The sequence below is a fragment of the Castor canadensis genome, chromosome 1 (assembly GCF_047511655.1).
Source record: "Castor canadensis chromosome 1, mCasCan1.hap1v2, whole genome shotgun sequence".
Taxonomy (NCBI): domain Eukaryota; kingdom Metazoa; phylum Chordata; class Mammalia; order Rodentia; family Castoridae; genus Castor; species Castor canadensis.
The window spans coordinates 198,750,740-198,773,131 of NC_133386.1; the positions used below are offsets into that span (position 1 = coordinate 198,750,740).

General features: G+C 54.9%; 1 protein-coding gene across 8 annotated transcripts; it reads right to left on the reverse strand.

Moving 5' to 3' along the window:
• Window positions 1-45: 45 nt before the first annotated feature.
• On the reverse strand, window positions 46-20,179 carry Rab3il1 (RAB3A interacting protein like 1). 8 transcript variants are annotated; one of them, XM_020186141.2, is made up of 11 exons: window positions 17,139-17,350; window positions 8,953-9,205; window positions 8,398-8,493; window positions 8,232-8,309; window positions 7,355-7,576; window positions 6,141-6,287; window positions 5,529-5,657; window positions 5,314-5,426; window positions 3,476-3,575; window positions 1,759-1,825; window positions 46-1,123 (listed from the first exon to the last, which is right to left on the reverse strand). In XM_020186141.2, exons 1-11 carry the CDS (start codon window positions 17,147-17,149, stop codon window positions 1,041-1,043), a joined length of 1,299 nt encoding a protein of 432 aa, XP_020041730.2. In that variant the 5' UTR covers window positions 17,150-17,350; the 3' UTR covers window positions 46-1,040. The 8 variants fall into 8 exon arrangements, with proteins under 8 accessions (XP_020041730.2, XP_020041731.2, XP_073903212.1 ...); XM_020186142.2 differs by lacking the exons at window positions 6,141-6,287; window positions 17,139-17,350 and adding an exon at window positions 19,944-20,177; XM_074047111.1 differs by lacking the exons at window positions 6,141-6,287; window positions 17,139-17,350 and adding an exon at window positions 19,818-19,839.
• Window positions 20,180-22,392: the final 2,213 nt, after the last annotated feature.

The window sequence follows — 22,392 nt, forward strand, 5'->3', positions numbered from 1 at the left end:
CAGAGCCCCGGGGCGCAGGAGTGAAGGCCACAGCTGCCCAGCTCCTACCAACAAAGCCTTCCTTTATTAAATAGAGATCGAGTTACATTCCACTCAAAGAAGGAAATCCGGCATGGTAAGGGATGTGTTCAGGTTGGAGCCCCTAACCCTGGTCTGTTCCAAGTGAGTGGGTTGTAATGGGTGGGACAAGGCCCAGGTCCTGCCCACCTCTTCCAGCCCCAAATATACAGGGCGCCTGTTGTCTGAATGGCCACACACAATTGCAGCAGGCATCCTGAGGTCCACTCTGTGTCACACTTTAGGAGGAAAGTGCCCCAGTCCAGTAGTTTTGGGATCAGAGCCTCTTGAAGCCAGACCAAGATGGGAGGGAGGAAAAGGGAAGCCTTTATATAGAGAGAGGGAAGAGGGATTCATCTTTAGTGCTCTGAGGCAGTTCCCCACCTTGCACAGGTTGGAGGAGACAGCTGTAGAGGCCATGCTGCCAACTGGTCATTGGAATGGCATGGGATACTGGGACAGTCCAACATGGAGTCCACATGGGAACAGGATGAGGGATGGCCACTAGAGGGTGCTGGTGGACCAGGGCCTAGGGACTGTAGTGGAGGATATCCTGGAGATCTGGCCATCCCAGGACAGTCCCTTTCTGAAGGTGTGGCAGCAACAAGGTGCCTGTAGGGAGCAGCTCTTTAGACCACGGAGGGGCTGTTGGCCATCCAGGGGTCTCCCCCCAAGGTCTAATCCCCCAAATATGGCTTGGAGTTCCGTGGTCTTTGGTGCTTTCTTGAAATTCTCCTGGTGGTTGCACAATGCATGGAGAAGACACAAAGGTCATCTCATGAAGTCCAGGCCAATCTGTCCCTCTACTTGTCCTGGAATGGACATTTGGTGATGGCTCAGTGGTGCTTCCATGGCTTGGCTGTTTGTCTGTTCTTTCAGCTTCTGGCTCAGGGCTGGTTTTAGGACCCGGTCTTCTGGTCTGTCTGTTATGAGACATCTGTTCTTTCCTGCTCAGAGTCCGGCTCCAGGCTCTGGGCCATGCCCTAGGGCTCCTGGGGGAAGAAGCCAAGCTTGGCCAGTGACATCTCCTTCCGCAGCCTCATGATCTCCCAGAACATCGGCTCCGCTGTAGGCAGAAAGAGGAACACCTCAGGGTCACCTCAAGCAGCAGACCTGGCTCTCTCCCCTGGCTTTGGGCAGGCTAGTGGGCTCAGCACCCCCTTACCCTGACCAGACATACATAACACACTGCCACACACTCAACAGTAATGCCTAAGAACTGGGAACTGCACTTGACAGGTTACAATTGTTTTCTGACCTTGACCTAGAGCATTAAGAAGGCCACAGTGTCAGTCTATGTGCCTGCAGGAGGAGCTCTTCAGGCAAAGGCCTGGAGGTGGTAGAGACCCCATTCTGGTAACCAAGGGCAGCTACACGGGGAGCAGGCCCCAGGGGCCAGGAGAGGTTTCTGGGCAGCAGAAAGAGTGTCTGGGCTCAGATGCATGGGAGGCACTGGGTCCGCTGTCCCAATGAAGCAGGGCCCAGCAGGCTCCTTTGTGGAACTCAGCACTGAGGAGAATCACAAACCCTTTGCTAACCCACAACCTTCCTTCTGGCCACCTGGAGGTGAAGCCCCAGAATCTTGCCACTGCCCCTGAGCAGACAGACTCGGAAAGCACTTGCCCACCTTTCCCTGCCCTTCCCTGGCCTGCTGCTCCTCCCCTCACCAGCATCCCTGAACCGACCACCAGGGGCGCTCACCATCCTGCCGCACCAGGCCTTGTTGGATATAGCGGATGTAGGTAAAGAAGTTGCATACTGCCGTGATCTGTGGGCAGAAAAGGGAAGGTGTGATCACCAAATCTTCATACTTGGGGGTTTTCCAAAAGCCAATGTGGACTTGATACTAGAGCAGGAAGCCCCAGGTTCCTGGAAGAGCCAGGTAGTGCTCCCTGACTCTGCTAGGGTTGGGTTTTAAAGTTTTAATTAACAGCAACAAGACTAGTACTGCTCCTTATAATTGCTGCAACTAACTGTTAATCAAGCGTGCTTATAATCATTCCCATTTTACATGTGGGGAAAACAGAGGCCCCAAGAATGGAGCCGCCTTACAAAGATTGCAGAGACCATGGAGCTAGTAAGTGGCCAAGCTAAGAGACACCCCAGAATCTATGCTTGCCCCCAATGAGCCTGATTGCTCTTGTCATGGCCTAAACTAGGTGCCATTTGTAATTCTAGGACAGGCGAGGGGATTAAAGTTGCTCAACTGGACTGACCCAGTCCCTGTGCCTGAGGCCTCTAATCTGGCCTAAGACCTCCATCCCAAGCCTTGGGGGCCCTTTGTTGTCCCAGGCACTGCTATGAAGACTCTCTTACTGTGGACAGGCCTTGTTGGTGCCCTGCCCAGGGTTCTGTCCCCAGGCTGGGACTCCATCTTGTGCTGCTGAAAATAGGCTTCTCTTGCCTCACAGGTGCCCCCTTCTGCATTCCTTGCCTCTACAGGCCTCAGCCAATAACTGACTGGCATGGAGGAAACTCAAGACCAGCCTCTTGCCTATGGTGGCACTAGCTCTGCTCTCCAGAGTCCCTTTAGATCTGGCAAAGCTGGACTTGGGATCTTTCCCTGTCCTATTCTGCTTCTCTCATTCTCCTGGGGGTTGGGGGAAATCTCCGTAGAAGGCTCTGCTTCTAGGGAGCCCAGCATGACAGGGTGGGAGGTAGCTGGCAGCTGCGCCCACAAGAGCCCCCACAGACCCTCCTCAGCTCACCCTCCCTCCCCAGATTTGCCTAGCAGAAGCTGGACACACAGGCCAGGAATGAAAGAAAGTACTAGATGTAATTTTGTTAAGCATGGGAGTGGCTGGCATGGGTCCTTCTTTAAGGTGATACTGGGACTAGAAAGGAGAAAACGGGACTGTGGCCACTGAACAAGATTCTGGGTTCCAACCCATGAGTAGGAGCTGCAGACACAGTGATTCAGTAGGGAGGCCCCAGATGGAGGCTGTGTGCCCTGTTGTGAGAGGCCATGTGGCAGGAACTTTGGGCAACACCTCTATAAGTTGAGGTTCCTACCGGGACCTCAGTCCTGCAACCATGTGGAACTGAATTCTGCCATCAGCCACATGAGCTCAGAAAAGGACCCTGAAAGGAACTCAGCCCAGCTGACACCTGGGTGCAGCCTTATGAGTCCCTGAGCAAAGGACTCCACTAAGCAGGGCCCAGACTCCTGGCCCAGGAGAAAGATGAGATAGTGTGTTTCCTTTTAAGCCACTATGTTTATGATAATGTGTTATACAGAAACAGCAAACCAATACACCTAGCTTGGCTATGGCCCAAATAGGTCTCTGCACTTCTCTGAACCTGGATCTTGCTCTGTAGATGGAGTGGTAGTCCAGGGTGTGTGCCCAGGCCTAGAGCCCAGAGTCCCAGCCAAGGTGGCCCCGAAGGAGCCAAGTGGCACTTGTGAAGGATGACTCACCCTGGCTCGGGAGGAAGGTGAGATGTAGTAATGGCTCTCAGAGTCCCCGAGCCGGATGAGATGGCGGCAGGTGCGGGCCAGCCCACTCAGGGCACACGTGCTGGGGGAGAGAAGAGGAGGCCATGGGTGCCGAACAGAATTCACCTACCCATTCAGAAAGAGGATCAGCAGCCAGAGCATGCTCCCAAAGGAGGGGCAGGGACTGGCCTTCCTTCCTACCCAGCTTCTGAAGAAGCATAGGGCCAGGCTAAGATGGCAGATGGCCCCAGCATAGACCTTAAACACAGCTGGATCATCCTATGCCAAGACCCCTTGCCTTGCCCTGCTTGGGTAAGAGAGCTCGGTCAGCTGCAAGCCCCACTTATCCTTTACTGGGACCTCAGACCCAGTCACCCCTTCTCCCACCTAGGCAGGGGTTGAGGTCTGGCTGCCTACCCAGGTAAGCAGGGTGCTTACCTGGCTTACTCACCCAGCCTGTTACTTCCTTTAGTACCCTACCTCCCCATGATTCTCAGCTGCCTGCCTACGAGCCCCTACTAAAGAATGTACCTTGGACCACCTCTCTCAGTCCAGGCCTGGACCACCTCACTAAGCATCTTCAGCCACCCATGTGTCAGATCTCAGCTGCGGCTGAACAGCTCATCACCCCACCCCTACTCCCAAATCACACAACCTCCACTGGTCCTCCTTCATAACTAACTCTGGGGCATCAGCTGCCAGGCTCCCTTCCCCACTCCCTCCACTTGGTCACCATGTCCCCATGCTAGGTCTGAAAACGCTCCTTGCCTGCAGAACTTATCAGGGTTTTTGTTGCCTCCTGCTTCACTATGATGCTGAAATGACCAAAGAATCCTTTTTCAGGGAGCAACTGCTTCTAGCAGATTGATGCACAAACCAGCAAAGGGTCTTTATATTCTGGTCCCAAATATCCTCTACATCCTCAGTCCCAACTTCCTGCCTTCCGCACTACTCTGCCCCTGACCCACAGAGGTGTGTCCGTTAATACCCTAGCTTCTCTGACCTTCACTGACTCTGTAAGACCCTTTTTTTTTTTTTTTTTCTTTAAACCTTTTTATTTTTTCAACAATACACGGGTAAATTTTAGTTCAACCTATGTTGAATCATACCAATTTTCTTAATAGCAAATTAATGAGATCATATTTTATCTGGTGCAATTCAATCACCTTTTCCTGTGCACGTACTCCCCACAAAATGACTACATGAATATTCCCTGTATGGTTAGTTAACGTGTAAGACCCTTCTTTACTTGGCTGACTCCTATCCACCCTTCCAAACCTTGCTCAAATGTTCCCTCTCCATAACAAAGCTTCCATCACGGGGCCAGCCCTCTGAAGCCAGATCTTGGGCTGCCAAGGGGAAAACCTCCCTGTCTCTGTTCCTTGCTCCACCCTGGCCATGCTGTTCTGCTATCCCTGCTCAGTCCTGGCTGAGTAACAGGGAGGACAGGATGCCAGGGCCATTGGTTATTTATTGGCCGGAGGCAGAGCCAGTCACTGACAATTACTTATGTGTCCCTGTGGGACAGAGGGAGAGGGAGAGGGAGCATGTGTCGGGCCAGCCAGGATGAGACACAGTTGTGTCTGCAGGGTTCAAGGGTCTAGGACTCAGGGCAGCAACTGTTTTTTTTCAGGTCATAGCATTGCGAGCTAAGTCATGCCAGCCTGAATGTCGCAGCCCCTGCCTGCCCTCAGGCCCCCACACCAGGACCCAGGAGGCTTGAAATTCTGCAAACACCCACCCGAATCTCCTACCACAGCCCAAGGCTCAGTGTTGGGCTTTCCTGGCTAAGCAGGAAGGGGATAGGGTGCTAAGCTTACTTGGTACTGCCACGCTCAACAGAGGCCACCTTCAGCGTGGGCAACGTCTGAGAAGCAACGGGCTCAATGGTGAGAGTGTTGTCCTCCACGGCGGACTGTACCAGCGCTGAGAGCTATGGCAAACCAGGGGAGCAGGTGGGGTGGTGAGGGGCTGGTTGCCGGCTAAATGGCTGAGGTGCTGGGACCCCTGGCTGGCTACCCTCAGCCTTCCTCACCTCCTGCATGGTGAAGTCCAGGCAGGGGCCCACATCCTCACGGTACACCCTTTCCAGAAAGGGGCAGGTCTTGTCCAGAGTGGGTGATGCCCTCCAGGTCTGGAACTCTGTAAACAGGGTTGTGTCCACCTATGGGGAGGTAAGCCAGGGTGGGGGCCATCAGGGCCAAGGACCAGCACCGCAGGGGAGGCAGAGCTGAGGGAGAGGAGCTGGGAAGATGCAGAAGGGCCCAGCAGCTGTGCAGGGCCTAGTCCAGGGGATGAAGAGCTTCTGTCTGCCCTTTCTGCACCAAAGAAATTAGAACTAAATGTTTTTGTGCAGGTGTATTTTAAGTTTCTTGGTGCTACAAGATTACAGACTTGGGTCCAGGGCTTCATTCTGAAGATACCCACTACCTCCTTTTGGAGGAAAAAACAAGAGAGCGCCTGGAGGAATCCACAGGTCCCTGCAGGTCTAGGATGCACACACAGGTACATGCACATAGAAGGAAACATACATAGGCCACCCTGCTGCCCATTCAGAGAAGGTGATGGTGGCCTGCTCTGGGCTGCATGCAAACTGAGTGAAGCCCAGAGGGGTTCAGAAGGGGCAGCCCCTCTCTGGAGCCATTACCTGTCGGGAAAAGGAGAGAGAGGTAGCAGAGGTGGGGGCCGAGAGCGGCTCCCCAGGCGGGAGCTGCCAGGCTGGCTCGTAGGTAAGGTGGACGGCCTTGCTGGGGATCACACACAGGAGCAGGGAGAGTAGTGGAGGAAACCCAGGCTGGGCCAAGGGGTACAAAAGACAGAAAGACAGACAGACAGGTGCACAGAGACAGACAGGAGGAAGGAGATGTCAGTGTCCAGTCAGAAGCTCAGAGGTCAGAAAGGGACCAAGGGAGGCTGGTAGAGTGGCTCAAGTGGTAGAGCACCTGCCTAATAAGTGTGAGTTCAAACCCCAGTGCCACCAAAAAAACAGAAACAAACCAGAACACAAAGGGGCCAAGGGGCTTTGCCTGAACCTCCTCGAGACAGAGATGAGGATAGGACTGAGTTGGGGTGTGCCTGACACCAGAGCCCAGGAAGCTGAATCCCACATCTCTCTGAACTTTTTTTTTGGTTTGAACTCAGCACCTGCACCTTGACCCATTCCACCAGCCCTTTTTTTGTGATTTTTCTATTTTTTTTCTATATAGGGTCTCCTGAACTATTTTGCCCACTGGCTTCGAACCTCAATCCTCTGATCTCTGCCTCCTGAGTAGCCAGGATTACAGGTGTGAGCCACCAGCACACAGCTCTGACCTGACTCTTGATATCTGTGTTTCAGAAGTTCCTCCCATGGTCCCAGGAGGTCTCATGTGCCACTTGAGGAAATGGTTGTGCTAACAGGTGGTCTCACTTGCCTAAGGCCCCATGGCCTAGACCCATGCCTGGCTGAGGCAGAAAAGGGACAGCTCTCCAAGGATAGAGGCAACAGGAACTCTTAAGTCCAGGGGTGTCATGAAGTGATACTGGACTTTGGAGCTGTGGGCAGTCACCCCTAACCAGAGGCCCTGCAGCTTCTGCCCAGCTCTTAAGATCAAGGGAGTATGGTCTCCACAGAGACCCCCCCCAGGTCTGACCTCAGGTTCAGAGACCACCACCTACTGCATGGAGTCAGTAGAGGGGTTTATCAGGCCCTCCACCTACAGAGATTGAAGAGATGGAGCCTGCCTTGCCCTCACAGCAGAGGACACCAAGGCCCAGAGGGGCAAGACAGGCTATAGATCATATAGTAAGGGGTCAGGATGGCGCTTACTGGCCTCTGATCCAGTTGACAGCAGGCTCCCCCATCCCAGTCTGCCACCTCACCTCCTTGCCCTCCTTGTCTGGGGTGAGGGTGCGCCCTGCAGGCGGGCATGCAGCAACAGGGCAGAGGGCATTGCTGGTGCTCTTATGGCGCGAGTGGCCCTTTCGGGGCCCAGCCTTAGTGGGGCTCAGCAGCTGTGGGTGGAGTTCACGGTTGGGAGAGGCTGGTGTGGACGTGATGACCAGTGTCTTCAAGGCTGTCACCTCCGCCTGCAGCATGTCGATCTGGCCCAGATGGGATGGCCGTCAACCCTAACCCAGGGTTAACGCCATCCTGGCTACCACTGCCTGTCAGCCCAGCTTAGGACAGCCTGTCTCCAACAGCAGCTAGCATCTAACTCTTCTCATCACAGCCTTGGAACAATGTTTAGGGTGGGGGCCAACATACCCATTTTACAGATAGGGAAACTGAGGCCCAAAGAGGAGACATGGCCTGCCTGAGGCCACACTGTTGAGAGTAAGTGTCTGGGAGCTTCCTGGGTCTCCCACTGAGCACTCTGGGGTCTCCTGGAGCCAGGAACAGCTCAGGTCTCACATTTTACTGATGAGCAAACAGGCTCCAAGAGAGGAAGCTTCTTGTCTGTGCTCCATAGCAAGACTGAGTTTTCAGCTTTGTAAGGGGGGCTGGGAGGAGGGAGAGGAAATTACAATAACCAGTTCCTTGAAGGCTCCAGAAATATCTACATGGTGTAGCAGAAACTCTGTGGAGTCTGGGCACTGGGCTCAGATATCTTGCCCCACTGTCCCTGGGCCTGGGCCTACCCGTTTCCACTATCCAACTGGACTGCTAGGATCTGCTCTGGTATCCTTGATAGCCAGTCCTTCCAGGGCCAGGGGCCAGGTTGGAGCATTGTGGCCGGGCAGACTGGGATAGGCTCACCTTGCCCCAAGCCTCCTTCAGCTGCTTTTCTGATGCTGCCTGCTTCATGTTGGCTTCTCGAACCATCTTGTGAGCTTCCTGGAAGAGGACAGCCTCTGTATGAGTGGCCATGAGTCATTGGACACTTGGGTGACCCATTTCCAGGCTGCCCTGCCCATCTGGGTACCTCAAACAGGCTGGCTGTCAGCTCCTCCAGCTCCTGCTCCAGCTGCTCACGCACCTTGACCAGTCGCTCACATTCCTCATCCTTCAGCTTCAACTCCTAGGCACAGGCAGGGCTGTCAGCCCTGGAAGGCCTCAGCCCGGCATGGGTTCACTCAGCCCCTCTGGCCAGGCTCCATCCCCTACTCATCCTGTGTGAGGCTCTGGGCCACCAGCTTACTTCCTCTGGTACCTGACACTTTGGGATGCATCTCTCACTTAGCCCATAGCATAGAAGAGGGTTTTAGATAAGTCAAGGTGTATGAAGGACATTTTAAAAAGATACAAGCAGCTGAGGATTTAGCTCAGTGGTAAAGTGCTGTTTAGCCTGAGAGACCTTGAGTTCCATCCCCAGCACTGGACACAAGAACTGGGCACTCCCTTGTAATCCCCAGATGCCCAGCACAGACCTGATATGCAGCTGACCCTGGCAAATGCTCAAGCATTTCCCTTCCCTACACCTCTAGACGTTCCCAGGCTCCTCTTCCCCAAACTCCCTCCATGCTGCCCTGGACCCCACCTTCTGGGCTTTGTGCAGCTCCTCCTTCAGGAACTCTGAGCCCTTCTCTCGGATCTCCATGGAGGAGCTACGAAGGCGTGACATATCCAGTCGGGAGGCTGCAGGGCCTTCCTCAGCTTGGGCCTTCTCCCCTGCAGAGGCCTCCACCAGGGCTCCCAGGGGCTCCCTGTGGCCTTTGCAGGGGCCCACGCTTTTCCAGGAGACTGGGACAGCTGCAAGGGTTGGTGGGAGCCCCTCGTCTGTCTGGGGCGAGCTGCAAGGCAAATGAAAGTATCATCAGGCACAGGGTGGGGTTCTGAGACCTGCAGAACTGAGCCCACGGACAAACCCTGGGCAACTTACCTGCCACTTGGGCCTCAGTCTGTCTATCTCTAAAATAGAGTTGTAAGCTACAGCCGGGGTTGTCCCAGGGGATGAATGAACATGGATGAACTCTCTTAGGGGCAAGGACAGGGATCAAGCCTGGCCCAACACAGCCCAGGGCCTAGATAGACAGCACACAGCCACGGCTCAGTTCATGTTTGTTGAACAGATGACCATAAGTGCATCAATGCTGAGAATCTGAGTCTCCACTTTCATACACGGGGGCACAGTCCCAATGATTGTCCCTTCCAAGGATCGAAGGGGGTGGACAGAAAATCTCAGCACACTGGAGGCACTTACATGGGAGCTGCCTTCATCAATACAGTTCATGAAAATGTAATGCTACAGTTAATATGACATAGATGATACAAATGTTAATATTATATCGTTGATGCAAATTCTACCCCTTTCAGAGTAGACCAGAGAGGAAGCGCGAGGCCAGGGGAGGCAGGAAGATTCTGCAAATAGCCCAAGCAAGGCAGACCCACTTCCTGCTTTCCTGGACCTTGAGAGAAGCAGCCCCAGCTCTCCCCTAGCCTGCTAAGTGACAGGGGGCAAGTAACCCCTTCTCTGGGCCTCAGAAAGCCTTCCTGAGGCTGAAGACCCTGGAGGCAGTGTGAGGCTTCTGCCCCAGATTCTTCCCCAACCACACTCCACGCCTTGGAAGCAGACCCTGGAGAGGGAAGGGAGGGGAAGGTTTGGCCAGTGGTGGTTTGTGCCAAGACAGCACCTCTGGATTTGCTCGCTCAGCAAAAGCTGGGGGCTCCTGAGCCAGCAGCTTCAGAGCAGCAGTGGCTGGGCCTGGGTGGGGGGCTGGGCTGGCTGATAACAGTGGGGAAGAGAGGGGGGAGGGATCAGAGAGGCCGGCACAGGAGGAACACAAGGCCAAGATGTTGGAACTCAGGATAGCTGAGGAGGAAGGGTGAGAGGCAAGGCTGGGGTCCATCACCCCTCCCTGCCCTCAGGGAAGGTCACCATACAGCCTCAGTTTCCCGCTTGGTAACACAAAGGGACTGAGCACCCAGAGACCCCAGCAATGGACCACTGCCAGTTCTTAACATAGCTGTGTCCCACTGCCCAGCCTAGCCTGCTCTCTGCCCTGGAAGTGGTCCAGCATGGGGCCTGGAGGCTTCGGGGCCTGGGTTATGCCTGGCAGGGACTTGGCCTTGATGAATAAGGTGAGGACAGAAACCCATCATTCCATCAGCACTGTGTATGCAACAGGGATCTCTCCTAATACCCTGGTTGCGGGGTGTGGAGGACTTGTTGGCACAGGGTCCCCAAGGCTTAAGCAGTCCCTTCCCACCCCACCCCCCAGAACCTTTCCTAAGGATATGACAGCCCCATGGGTTGCCCCCCAGGGGACTCCCACTGTGCCAGACCCTACACAGGGTGCCCTGACCCTCTTCTCTCATTTAACATTCAACTGCACTAGCAGGACACCTGTCCCCTTCTCCAGAGGAGGAATGGGAGGTCAGCTACAGAGGCAATGCTGAGACAGGCAGCCAGTACTTCAGCCTGAGCCCAAAGCTCTGGCCAAGTGGTCCAGCAGTGAGATAAATGCTGGAATTGGCACATCTGCCCCAGGATCAAGGGCTGCTGGGCTCAAGGGGACTTGGGAGGCTCCTCCTTGGCTATTGCAGGGAGATTTGAGCCAGCTCCAGCCTGAATTGGCTTTGCAGACTGATAAAGCCCAGAAACCACCTTTCCAGGAGAGGGGAGAGCTGAGGCTTACAGTATGACCTCACCAGTGAGCCCCTGGGAATGTTCAGAAATCCTTGGAACCTGCTCCACCTGTAAGATGGGGTGGAAACCTACAGGAGGTGCTAGGCACAGGGGTACAAGCCTGTAATCCCAGTTACTCAGGAGGTAGAGATTGGGAGGATTGTGGTTTAAGGCCAGCATGGGCAAAATGTTAGTGAGATTCTGTCTCAACAAAATAAGTTAGGTGTGGCTGTACATATCTGTAATCCCAGCTACAGAGGACTGAGGTCCAAGGTCAGCTGTGAGCAAAACCTGCCTAAGGCAAAAAGCCTAAACCAAAAAGGGCTTGGAGCACAAGGCCCCGAGCTTAAACCCCTGAGCCCCCTTTACCACCTCCCCCCGCACCAAAAATCACTTGACCTTGTAACCAGATCAATAGTATTCAATCTATAACTAGATTTTGGACCCACAGTGACTGCCCACACTCTGTGTTCAGCAGCTGAAACCTCGGGCCCTGAAGGGTAGAACGGAGTCTCCCTGGAGACCTGGAGCCCACCCCATTTCACTTGGGCTAGGCCGGGGGCAACAAATTCTACCTGAGTGAGTCAACAGAATGAGCGAGAATTGCAAACCGTGGGTGGGGGTGACAACCTAGGACGTAGGGTGAATTCTGGGTCTGAGATGGCTAGCCTTGGTACCTTTCCCGAGGCAAGGACCATTCTGCCATTGCTATAACCCTGCTAACAAGAACAAGACTGCCAACCCTTAGTCCCTTCCCACAAGGACCAAGTTTTACCCACCTGAGGCCCAGGCCTCTGGGTATAGTGAAAGACACTAAGGGCATGGACCAGGGGTTTTTCCCAGCGGGCTCTCACTTCAGGGAAGATAGGACCCTATTTTGCAGCTGGAGACACAGTCCAGGAGGCCAGAGACAGGCTCTCTGTGGCACCTTCCCCTCCCTTCCCCAGTGGAAAAGCCCAAAGCTCCAATCCTAGTGGCAGGAGCATGAAAACAGCAGGCCTCCCTGAAGCCATCAACTTCCCTCCAACTGGCCAGGAGTGGCCAGAGCAGGAGGGGAGGAAGGGCCCAACCTGTGCATGGAGGGAAGCTCCAGGCAGCAGACCCTCCTCCCCTCCCACTTCTAGGCTTCCAGGCGAGCTCCTGTGACCCATAAAATTCAGAGGAAGGAGGGACTGGGTCCCCAGGTTTAGCTGAGCCAGAATCCCAATATTCCATGCATGGCAGCCTCCTAGATCAGAAGCCCCCCAACCTGGGTGTGAACACTTGAAGTGGTGGGGTCTTAGAGCCGGGGCAGGCCCAGACCACCACTGAGGTTCTTGTCTGATGTCCCTGCTCCTTCTCGGTTCCCATTTCCTGTAGAAATATGGAGTCCCAAATCTGGAATAAGCAACACAGGGCCCTGGGAAGGGGTCTGCAGAGGAGCAGGAGATAGTAAGAGTCAAGGTGAGGTTGCCAGCATCCCCCATCCTGAAGCTGGCTCCCATGCCTAGAGCACCCTGGGCTCATACAGGAAAGGCCACGCTGGGTCACTTCCCCAGGAAACACAATCTGGTAGGGGTGTGGATGCGAGGGGTAGAAAGCAGCAGCTGCAATTCTCAGCCCAACAGGCCTGCCCTGAGAGGGCCAGCAGGGCTTTTGTCGCCACCCCAAAAATACAGAAAATGAGGACTCCTAAACTCCACAGCCCTCAGTCGTTAGGGCCAGAGAACCTGGCCAGGAGCCAATCAGAATCCTGTGTGGCCCACAGGGTGCCATCTGTCACCAGCCTGGACAGACCAGCCTGCTGCATGTCCCTTGGCCAGGGTGCCCCTCTGCATCAACTCTGGAGTTAAGTAACCTCCACGCTAATAGGCACAATGGCTCATGCAATAAGCAGGGGAAGGGACATCCAGGGCAGCTCCAAAGCCAGGCAAAGGACAGGGCTGAGGGCTTGTTGGGAGCACAAACCCTCTGCCCAGAGAGGCTGCAGAAACCCTGCCCAGGGCCCAGCTCCCAGTGGGTCACAGGGGTTCGGTTCAGATTCACATGGGGTGTGCCCAGTATGGCCCATGGGGAACTAAGGTTGATAGCTGCATGATAGGTACCCAGGGACCAAAGGGGTCTGAGGAAAAGTATTGTGTGCTGACTATCTGATGAGCCTGCAAGCCCAGCAAAGCTCAGTCTAGAAAGAGGGCCAAGTCTTCAGGGCCAAACCCACAAGCATAAATGGTTTCCAGGCACTAGGTCATGTTCATGCCAGCTCGTCATGATGAGCCTCCATGTCTCACCCTATGGAGACTCATAGGATGCAAGGAGATGCACTTCCCAGCTTGGTTTTAATGACAAGGTACACAAGGACCAGAGAGGGTGAGTGACCTGGCTAAAACACTCAGCAAGGGAGTGGCAGGCTGGGAACTGAAGCCAGAGTGCAGGCACAACGTGTCACGGGACTGGTTCCCAAGAAGAGGGAATGAATGGTTTCAGAGAAGTGAGGCAGGATGCAGATGGGGTTTGAGGAAGTTTGAGACAACGCCCAAGTGGGGGTAGGGCGATACCCAAGGTTGCTGTTCCAGACATAGAGAGGGGGACACACAGGGGATGCATCAAGCCAAAGACTCTGTAAGGGGAACCAGGGGAGGCCCAGGACCTGGACAGAGGAGCAGGAAAAACACACAGTCCAGTAATTAATTCAGATAAGTAAACACCAAGGAAGAGGTGAATGAGAACAGTGGAATCCACGATGAGAATCAGGAACTGGGAAGGGGTCTTCAGGGAAGCAAAAGTGGGTAACTGAGGCTTTTGGGAAGTGGCACATGTTGTGGATGGCTGAAGGGAAAAGGCAGGACAGTGACAGCTGTGGGGAGGCTCCAGCTCAGGGGAAGCAGCTACAGCCTGGGCTAGAGGATGACATCAGGGAACCCGGGGGATGGGAGAGGAAATCTCATCTTGCTGCAGGTAGAGCCAGGATCCAATGAGCCAAGGCAAGGAGGGGCAAAGGGCCAGCAGCAGACAGGGGAGGCCTAGGCCACTCTAAGGAAGGAGGAGCAGGTGCAGGGTGGGGGTGGGGGATGCAGGAACAGCAGTAGTTGCTGATGGGAGAAGGAGAGAGAAGGTCAGGACACCTAGAGCAGGTAGCCAAGCCAAACCTCTCCCTACTGTTGCCTCAGGCCTGCCAGCTTAGCCTAGCCCTGGAGGGGAATCAGTCTTGCCTCTCCACAGAGGTAGGCACCAGGCCTGAGCGGGTAGAGGGTCTCATTCTTTGCTGGCACAGGGAGGGCACACAGTACACATCTCATATCTACTTGTGCACTTAGTTCAAGAATTGACACCCCAAGACCTCAGACCTCCATCACGTGCCTAGTGAGCACCTATCCTGGACCAGGCACCACACCTGCTTTTATCCTTCCCTTTGGCATGAGGCGGATTCTAGAGAAGCATCACCCATGGGGCTTCCTTCTCTCCACTTTCTATTTTTACACCCTCCCCTCACTTCCCAAAGCCTATTGAGTATGGATTGGGTGCAGATGTTGGAATGGCCCTGACACAAATGTACTGAGGAAGGAAAAGCAGAAAAGATTTCTCCACCTGTAGCGCAGGCAGGGTAGGTAGGCAGAAGATGGAGGTTGCGTAGCTCCTTCCCAGTGGAGAGGACTATCTGTCAGATCCTGGGGCCCTTGGTCCCCTGCGACCTAAGTCTCACAGGCAGGAGCCTACAGATGTGTGATCCTTAGGGCAGTGAAGGCCCAGAGTAAGTTAAGTGACTCAAGATCACACTGCCAGCTCCCCAGCCTTTGGCCTGAGGCAAAGACACAGCCCTCCCATCCCTGGAGGGCCGGGTGGTCTTATCCCATTTCTGGGCAGCCCATCAGAGCCTGGTCCTCCCTAGAGATACAGATATGATTAGCCCCACCTGTCAGGCAGAGAAATGGAGACCCAGGGGCTATATCAATGTTATGTGGCCATATAATGGCAAAATCAAGCCCAAAATCTAGACTCTGGCCTCTCCTGACCCAATTCCAAGTGGCCAGCACTGTACCAGATGTAGAAACACTCAAAATGTTGTACTTGTCCATCACCTTGGCTTGGCACCCAAGACCGCGGGTCTGTGAAACTATAGAGAATGGGAGAGGTGCAGCCCCTTAAAGACTGACTGGAGCTGCCTCTGAGTTCAAAGTTCAAGGCCCATGTTCCAGAGTCCCAAGGAGGAGGACCCTCCCCCAGGTTCTGCAGAGTCCAGTCACTGCTGCTTATTCCCCCCACCCCCAGGACAGCAGCCCAAGGTCCAAGGCCAAGGGGACTAGGACTAGGAGCTGGACCAAGGCAGAGATCTCAGTTATCTTATAGCCCAAGAAACCAAATCCCAGAAGCACTGGCAGTTTAGCCAGGTCTCTGATTCCCCCTAGTCTAGGATTCACAGCCCTCAGGAGATACAGATCTCCCAGACTTGTCATGAGCTCCTGGGGGTCACAAGCACCAGCCACATACAGTGTGACCTGGTCAAGTGTTGTCCTGAGTAGAGTCCCTCTCAACTGGAAGAGGGTGAGCTCCTAGACCCTGCTGGCCCCTCATGGGAGCTGGCAGCTGGGCTCCTGATCCCTAAAAGTCCCAGTCTCCATGTGCAAATGAGGGGTCCATAACAATGCAGCACTCAAGTGGCCCCAAATTCTGTCTCTCCCTCTCAGGTGTCCAGAGCCTCACTCTGCCCCTCATGCTTTCCATCTGCATTTACAAAGTCCCTACTGTATGCTCCACACCAACTGCACCCCAGAGGTCCAAACAAGAAGTGTGCTAGACAGACATGATGACGATGGGGTTGGGGTTGGGAATGACAATGGAGCTCAGTTTGGCAGTCTGATTCTACAAGAGGGTCCTGGGTATAACAGCCAAGGCCTTGTCAGGGACCTTGAGTCCTGACTCTGTCCCTAAAGTGAGCAGCCAAGTTCTAAGCTGTCTTGCCTGGATGCCTCCAAGGAAGGACATTCTTGGAGTTGGGCTCAATCCCAACTCCCAACCTACTTAATTCACATAGAGGCCCAGAGAAGGGAGGCCTTTAGGGTCACCTAGCAACGTAGTGCTTGTTTTGCCTCAGTCTACCAAATACATAAGGTCACAAACTTCCTCCAGACCAAGTTGTTCCTCAAACGCGCTGGTCCCCAAGCAAGACCACACACACTCATCCCCAGGCACGACTGCCTAGCCTCTCTAAAACCACAAACCCACCTCAACCACTTTTTGCCTGAGCCTCACCTCTTTGCCCTGTGGTGTAATTCCAACAACATAGGCTCCTTGTCAAGTCTCTCCCTCCACACCTCACTATCAGCACCCCTGCTGGGAGCAAAACCCCATCATCTCAACTCAAGCTCTGCAAGGTATCCTCCTCCCCAGGTCCCCCCTCCCCCAGGCTTCCCTCCCTCTCCAGCTGTGAGGGGCAGGAGCCTTGCCCGGGGACCATTCATCTGGCCAGTCCTCCAGGTCCTAATCTTTCCAGCCCTTGGGAAGAGGAAGCCGTTACCCAACTCTATGGAAAGACCTCAGCCTTTCTGCACGTACAGGGCAGGGGTCTCCTCCTATCAGATTGGCCAGGAACCAGACCATAGGAGAACCAATGACCTGAACTGACCCAGGACCCAGAATCTGTGCTATCCCTCTCCAGACTTCAGGGAGGTCGGAGCTCCAGAGGGAGGTTCTCTCATCAACTTGCCGGTAATCTTGGAGAGACCCAGCCCCTCCTTTCCCAAATGCACTGCTTTCCAAGAGTTCATGGTCGGGGGAGCCCTCTTTAGGTGAGTGCCCCAGATGTACTTTGGCGGGCACAGATCCGCCCCCCCCCACTTCTCACATGTGCTCCAATGAGCTAGGAGGAGTTGGCGCTGTCACCCTTTGCACTCTCGTCCCAGGACAGACCCCGACCACTCCTGCCCAGTGTTCTTCCCTCTCCCCAGCTGCGAGTCTGCTCGCGAGTCCTCTCGCTATAACGCACCCCTCAAGCGCAGTCAGGGCTGGGGACGCAGCGCATGTCCGGGTGGGGTGCAGTCACAGCGGTGATCCCCTATTGTCCCACCCCAAGAGGCCACCGCGGCCCAGACCCAGCTCTGAGCCGTCAGTGCGTGCGGACCTACCCGCTCCACATCCCGGCGCCTCGGGACGCCCGGGCGTCCGTTCCCCGCGCCGCTGCTGCTGCGTCCTCCCTGCGCCACTCCGCGCCGCGTCCCCGCCCGCTGCCAACTTCACCCGGACCACGGGCTACCCAGCCGCCTGTCAGTCCTGTCTGCAGCCAGCCTGTCTGTCTGCGTCTCCCGGGATCCCTGCTGGGCTCCGCCCCGCCCCTGCCCCGGGCGGGTCACGTGGCCGAGGGGCGGCCCGCGGACACGTGCCCGGCCCCGCCCCTCCGTGGGCCAGATGCGGAGCCCATCCGAGATTCCCGGGCCCAGACCTACTCGGGATGGTTGCTCCGGGACCATGGGACCGCGGAGTAGGGTTGGAACCGATCCCATCATCCCGCAGCCAGAACGGTTCTCAGCCTCTCCCAGCTGACTGTTCTCTCCAGTCACTGCCCCATGCATCCTCCTTGGGCCACCCTTGCTAGAGAACGGACAAATGATCCCCGGCTCTCTGCTCCCATTGTCTCCTGCAGATTGTCACTGAAGGCCAGCACACACCTTCCTCCTTCACCCTGTCCTCCAGCCACTTACCCCTTCACTGAGCTCCCTGTGTGACATTCTACCTGGTGGCAAATGGAAGGAGCAGGCCCCAGAACAAGTTTTCTCATTCCCACTCTTTGTTTATCCCCAGACAGCGTCTGTCTTCTCACCTGCCCCACCCCCCCGGGTCCTCCCCTTGCTTCTGAACACAGCCTATCAGTCCCCTGGCCTACTGACCATCTGCCCTCCTCTGTCAAATACCCCACACACCATTAGTCATCTGTCTCTGAGTCCCCTCTGTCTTCCCCTATACTTGCCCTGACCTCTGGCCTCAAGTTCAGCCCGGGGCAGGACCCAATGAGAACATAACCAAACCCTCTTCTCTCCTGCCAGGAACAGGGCTCCACCTGTGGAGAGATGCCAGCAAAACTATGGGTGCTGGCTCTTCTGGGTCCACAGACCCTGGGGGCACCAGTTTGAGTTTGGCTAGTCTTTGGAGCACATCTCACTTGCTCACTTACTCATCCACTATACTCATTTGACCACTGGCTCTGAGCATAATCTAAGGGCCAGCAAGGACCTTTCTCAGAGGGAGAGGGTTCACTCCTTGGGCTCCAGTATGAGCTCTTTTCTTTCTTTTTCTTTCTTTCTTTCCTTCTTTCCTTCCTTCCTTCTTTCTTTTTCTTTCTCTCTCTCTCTCTCTTTTTTTTGAGAGATGGGCCTGCTATGTTGCCCAGGTTGGTCTTCAACTCCTGGGTTCAAGTGATCCTCCCTTTTCAACCTCCTGAGTAGCAGGGACCACAGGCACACAATACCACACCTGGCTTTCTGGGGCTCCAGAAACTGGGTAGTGGGAGTGGTGGTGCATATACTCAAGGGTCTCCACTTGCCTAGGGCCCACCTTTACCAAGTAATGGTGTCTTTGTTCATAATAGAAAAGAATGCTCCTTTCCAGGTAGGCACAGCTCACACAAAGGCACAGGACTTGGTAAATGGAGGCCAGGCTGGATTTCATGTCTTCCCTGCTCCCTTGGCTGATATCTTGTGCAGTAAAGACCATGGACAGCCCTTCATGGCATCCTTTCCAACTTTTCAAAATCATTCAGCCCAGGCCTCCTCTGTCCTTCACTCTGCAGGTTAATTGTTCCTCAAACTATGGTTTCCAGAGGGAGGGGGCCAGCCGTTTCTTGGAGCTGTGTTCCTCCTACCCACCCCAGCCCAGCTCAGGGTCTGGCCCAAATCAGATGTCAACATCTCTTTGTTGACTTGACTCCTTCACCAGCTAAGCCTTGAGCCACTGCTATCTTGCCACTGTCTAGGGGGGAGGAGAAGATGTCACAAAAGGAGCCCAGGACAGAGCTCTTGCTCTCCACGTCTTTTGAAAGTTGGGGAAAAGATAAATTGTGGCAGGCGGACTAGAGGGAGATAAAGGGTGGAGGACTTAACCCAGGGCCGCTATCCCAAAGGAAGAGGTCCTCAGTCTAGGTGGAGGTTGGTTGGCTGGGAGATCCTTGAGCGAGGCCTCAAAGGATAAGTGTGTGGTCACCACTCTGCAAACATTGACATCCGATTACTAATCAAAAATATCCTGTCAGCTATGCATCCAGCTACTATGGACTCCCAGGTCTCACTGTTTCCTCCCAGTGGCACAGAGAACCCTCTGCTTTCACCCCACTGAAAAGGAATGGGCTCAGAGATGTTAAGGAACCTATCTAATATCACACAGCCACGGGTGGTAAGGTCGAGTCTCCTTTCCAAAAGAAAACCCAGAAGCCAGAGGACTCTCTGGAAGCTGCAGCTGTGTGTGTGGCCAGTCCACAGAGTGTTATGGAGTGCCCAGGAGGGGCCTGCCCAGGAGGTAGGGAGGGAGAAATAAAAGGTGTGCCCACTGCCCTCCTCAGCCTCCCTTCTTCCATCTCTCTATCCCTGTCACTTCCCAGTTTGTCACCCTTAGCCACAAACCCTTAGCTGGAGGCATATGAGAAGCAGGAGACAGTCAGCCTAGATGACCCAGGAAGCCCTGATTCTGGACTTGGGTCTGTCCTCAAGCTCCCTGTGTGACCCAGGACAAGTGTCTTGGCCTCTCTGAGCTTCTGTTCTCACTTCGGTATAACCATCAAGTTGAACAGGACAATCAGAGGTGCCCCTGGTGCTGACCTTGTTGAAGGCTTCTGAAATTCTTCACAGATCCATGCCAGCACACTGTCCAGAGTCTGGCTGCTGACCCCCACCCCTCCACCCCTGCAGAATGGCCAGACTCTGTGTCCCAGGTCCCTAGCTCACCTGTCTGTGCCCCAGGGTTTCTCTCCCAAGTTCCTCTCCTGTGCAGGGCCTGATGGGGCATAGAGGACAGCCCCTGAGCTCATGGCCAGGAACACTGGGCATGTCCCTCGGGCAGGGCACCGGCTGGGCTCCTCAGAGGTATCCATGCCTGGGAGGCCAGACCAAGGGTCCCTCTGAAGACCGCCGGGAGGGCAGATGGTACAGTCTGCTCCCCCAGGCGGAGCCTCATGCTAACCTTTGCTATCTCTCAGGAGCAGCGGCCCAGGAGGGCGGGGCCTGGCAGCCAGGTCTCTATCTCCTTAAACCCATAATTATTAACTCCCAGGGCCCAGCAGGCAGTGGAAGACATGGGGCCTCGTTCTTGGGTTCTGGGCCAGGGAAGGTGAGACACCTCCAGAGGAGGTGGGCAGCTCCCCCCACATCCCTGGGGCCTCAGGCTTCACTCACGCCTACTATGATGTTCCCTTGTCCCCTCTCCTCCCTGGCTGGCATATCGCACAGAACCTGTCCAGCTGGGTCTCAACACTGACTATGTGGCCTTGAACAGGCCCTTCCCCCACTACCCTGGGCCTCAATATCCCCTTAAAACTTTAACTACCCCCCACAACACCAAGGGACAATTCGGTGTAGCAGTTGGGAACTCAGGCCTGGAGGCACATAGGTCAGATTCCGTCCCTTTCCAGACTTCAGGCACCTTCTGTGCCCCAATTTCCACAACTCTAAATTGGAGTCTCAGCTTCTAGAGCACACCAGGCCAATTGCTACTGCCTACAACTGATTTGAACCGCTCCTCTTTCCATACACTGTCCCTTCTACCTGCAACTTCCACTTCATCCTGTCCCTTTCAAAACGAGATTTCTTCCTTGTCTGTGTGACCTTGGGCAAGTCACTTAACCTCTCTGGAAGTCAGTTTCCCTCCTCTATAAAATGGGGATGGCTCTCCGAATGATGCTGTGATTAGGGAAGGTCACCTTTGTGGAGTGTCTGCCCCAATGTGGGCTGAAGGACAGGTTCCTTTTCCTTCCTCTCTCCACTTTCCTCTATTCTCCTGTCAGCCTGTGCCCTTCTGGGGAGCAGTGGCCTCACCCCATCGGTGCCACTCCCTGTCGGTGGATCACAGCCTGGGCTTTGTGCTGGGACGCTCTCAACCTAATGCAAACCAGATGCTGGCCTCCCTTTCCTGGCGGTGAATTTTCCATAGCTTGCTCCCACCCCCTTCCTGTTTTTGCTCCTCGCTTATCCCCTCTGCTAAATTCTCCAGTGCCCCCACCTTCCTCTGCAGGGCAACCTTGGCCTCACCTGGAAACTATTAACAGAAAACAGGATGTGCAGAAAGGGGGAGCATCTCCTGTCGCCCCTATGTGGCAGGAGGGCAAGGGGCTCAGCGTGAGGGTGGAAGAGGGAAGCTGATCCTTCCCTGCCAAGTCCCATTCAGCCCCTCCACAGAGAAACTGAGTCAGAGTTGCTGGGGGCTGTGCTTTCTGGACATTTGGACACAACTCTGACTAGATGGGAAGCTTCAGGGACCTTGTCCTTGGCTGGGAATTTTTAAGGAAAATCAGAGCCAGAAAAAGCCTGATCCTCTGCTTTTGTGAATGAGGAAACTGAGGCTGGGAGAGTCATTCAAGGTCACTGATGAGTGGGCATGGAAAGGCATTCGAGTCTGGGCCAGCTGTCCTGTTAAAGCTGTTGCCCAGAGTCCCTCTGGTGCTTGCTATCTCAGAGTCATTTCTGCCTGCCCTCCCCCTGCCGTGGAGAGCTGAGCCTGGTCACGAGGGGAGGCTCACAAGGCCACCGCCCTCAGGCAGGCATGCCTGCTGCCCAGCGACCTCTTCTTGGCTGGCGGGGTGAGGCAGTGTATACACCTGGCTGGGCAGACTCTGAGGCAGCTGGGTCTTCCCTAGTGAGGGCTGGTAGTCCACAGGATGAGCTTGGGCAAGGACTGTGTGTGTATGAGTGTCGTTTGTGTGTTGGGTTTGCATGTGTGTGCGTGCTCAGGAATGTGCTCAGGAGTGTACACACACGTGTGTGAGCTACAGCGTACTCTTCTTTTGTCCTCTCAGTCCTGTGAGTCGCCTCAGGGCAGCCAGGGTTGGACCTCCAGTAAGGACTCCCCATTTCCCTTAAAACAACAGCCCAAGGTCTCCTGAAAGCCGCCTCTGGCTGCCCCTCCCTCCTCCAGCTGTGCAGTGTTTGGACAACTGGATGGAATGTTTTGCAGCCAGAATTCTCCCTAGATCCCTGAGCTCAGATTTCACTGAGGGAGGGAGGGAGGGAGGGAAGGAAGGGAGGAAAGGGAGGATGCTGGCTCCAGGAAGAGGGAAGAGACTGAGGAGGTCAAATGTGGGCATGGGGTCCTCAAGCCTTACCAAAGCCTTCCTGCCTCAGTTACGGTGGGGGCACTGGGGTCAGGCTGGGCTCTTCAGGGAAGGGCAGGACCGAGGGTGGA

What these genes read in the sequence shown, in the direction of transcription:
- Rab3il1 (XM_020186141.2), bottom strand. An exon ending in CTCTCTCCTTTTCCCGACAG is followed by an intron (nt 5,658 to 6,140) that starts GTAATGGCTCCA and finishes ACCTCCCCATAG; the next exon opens with GTGGACACAACCCTGTTTAC. An exon ending in CACCTTCCTCCCGAGCCAGG is followed by an intron (nt 1,826 to 3,475) that starts GTGAGTCATCCT and finishes TTCTGCCCACAG; the next exon opens with ATCACGGCAGTATGCAACTT.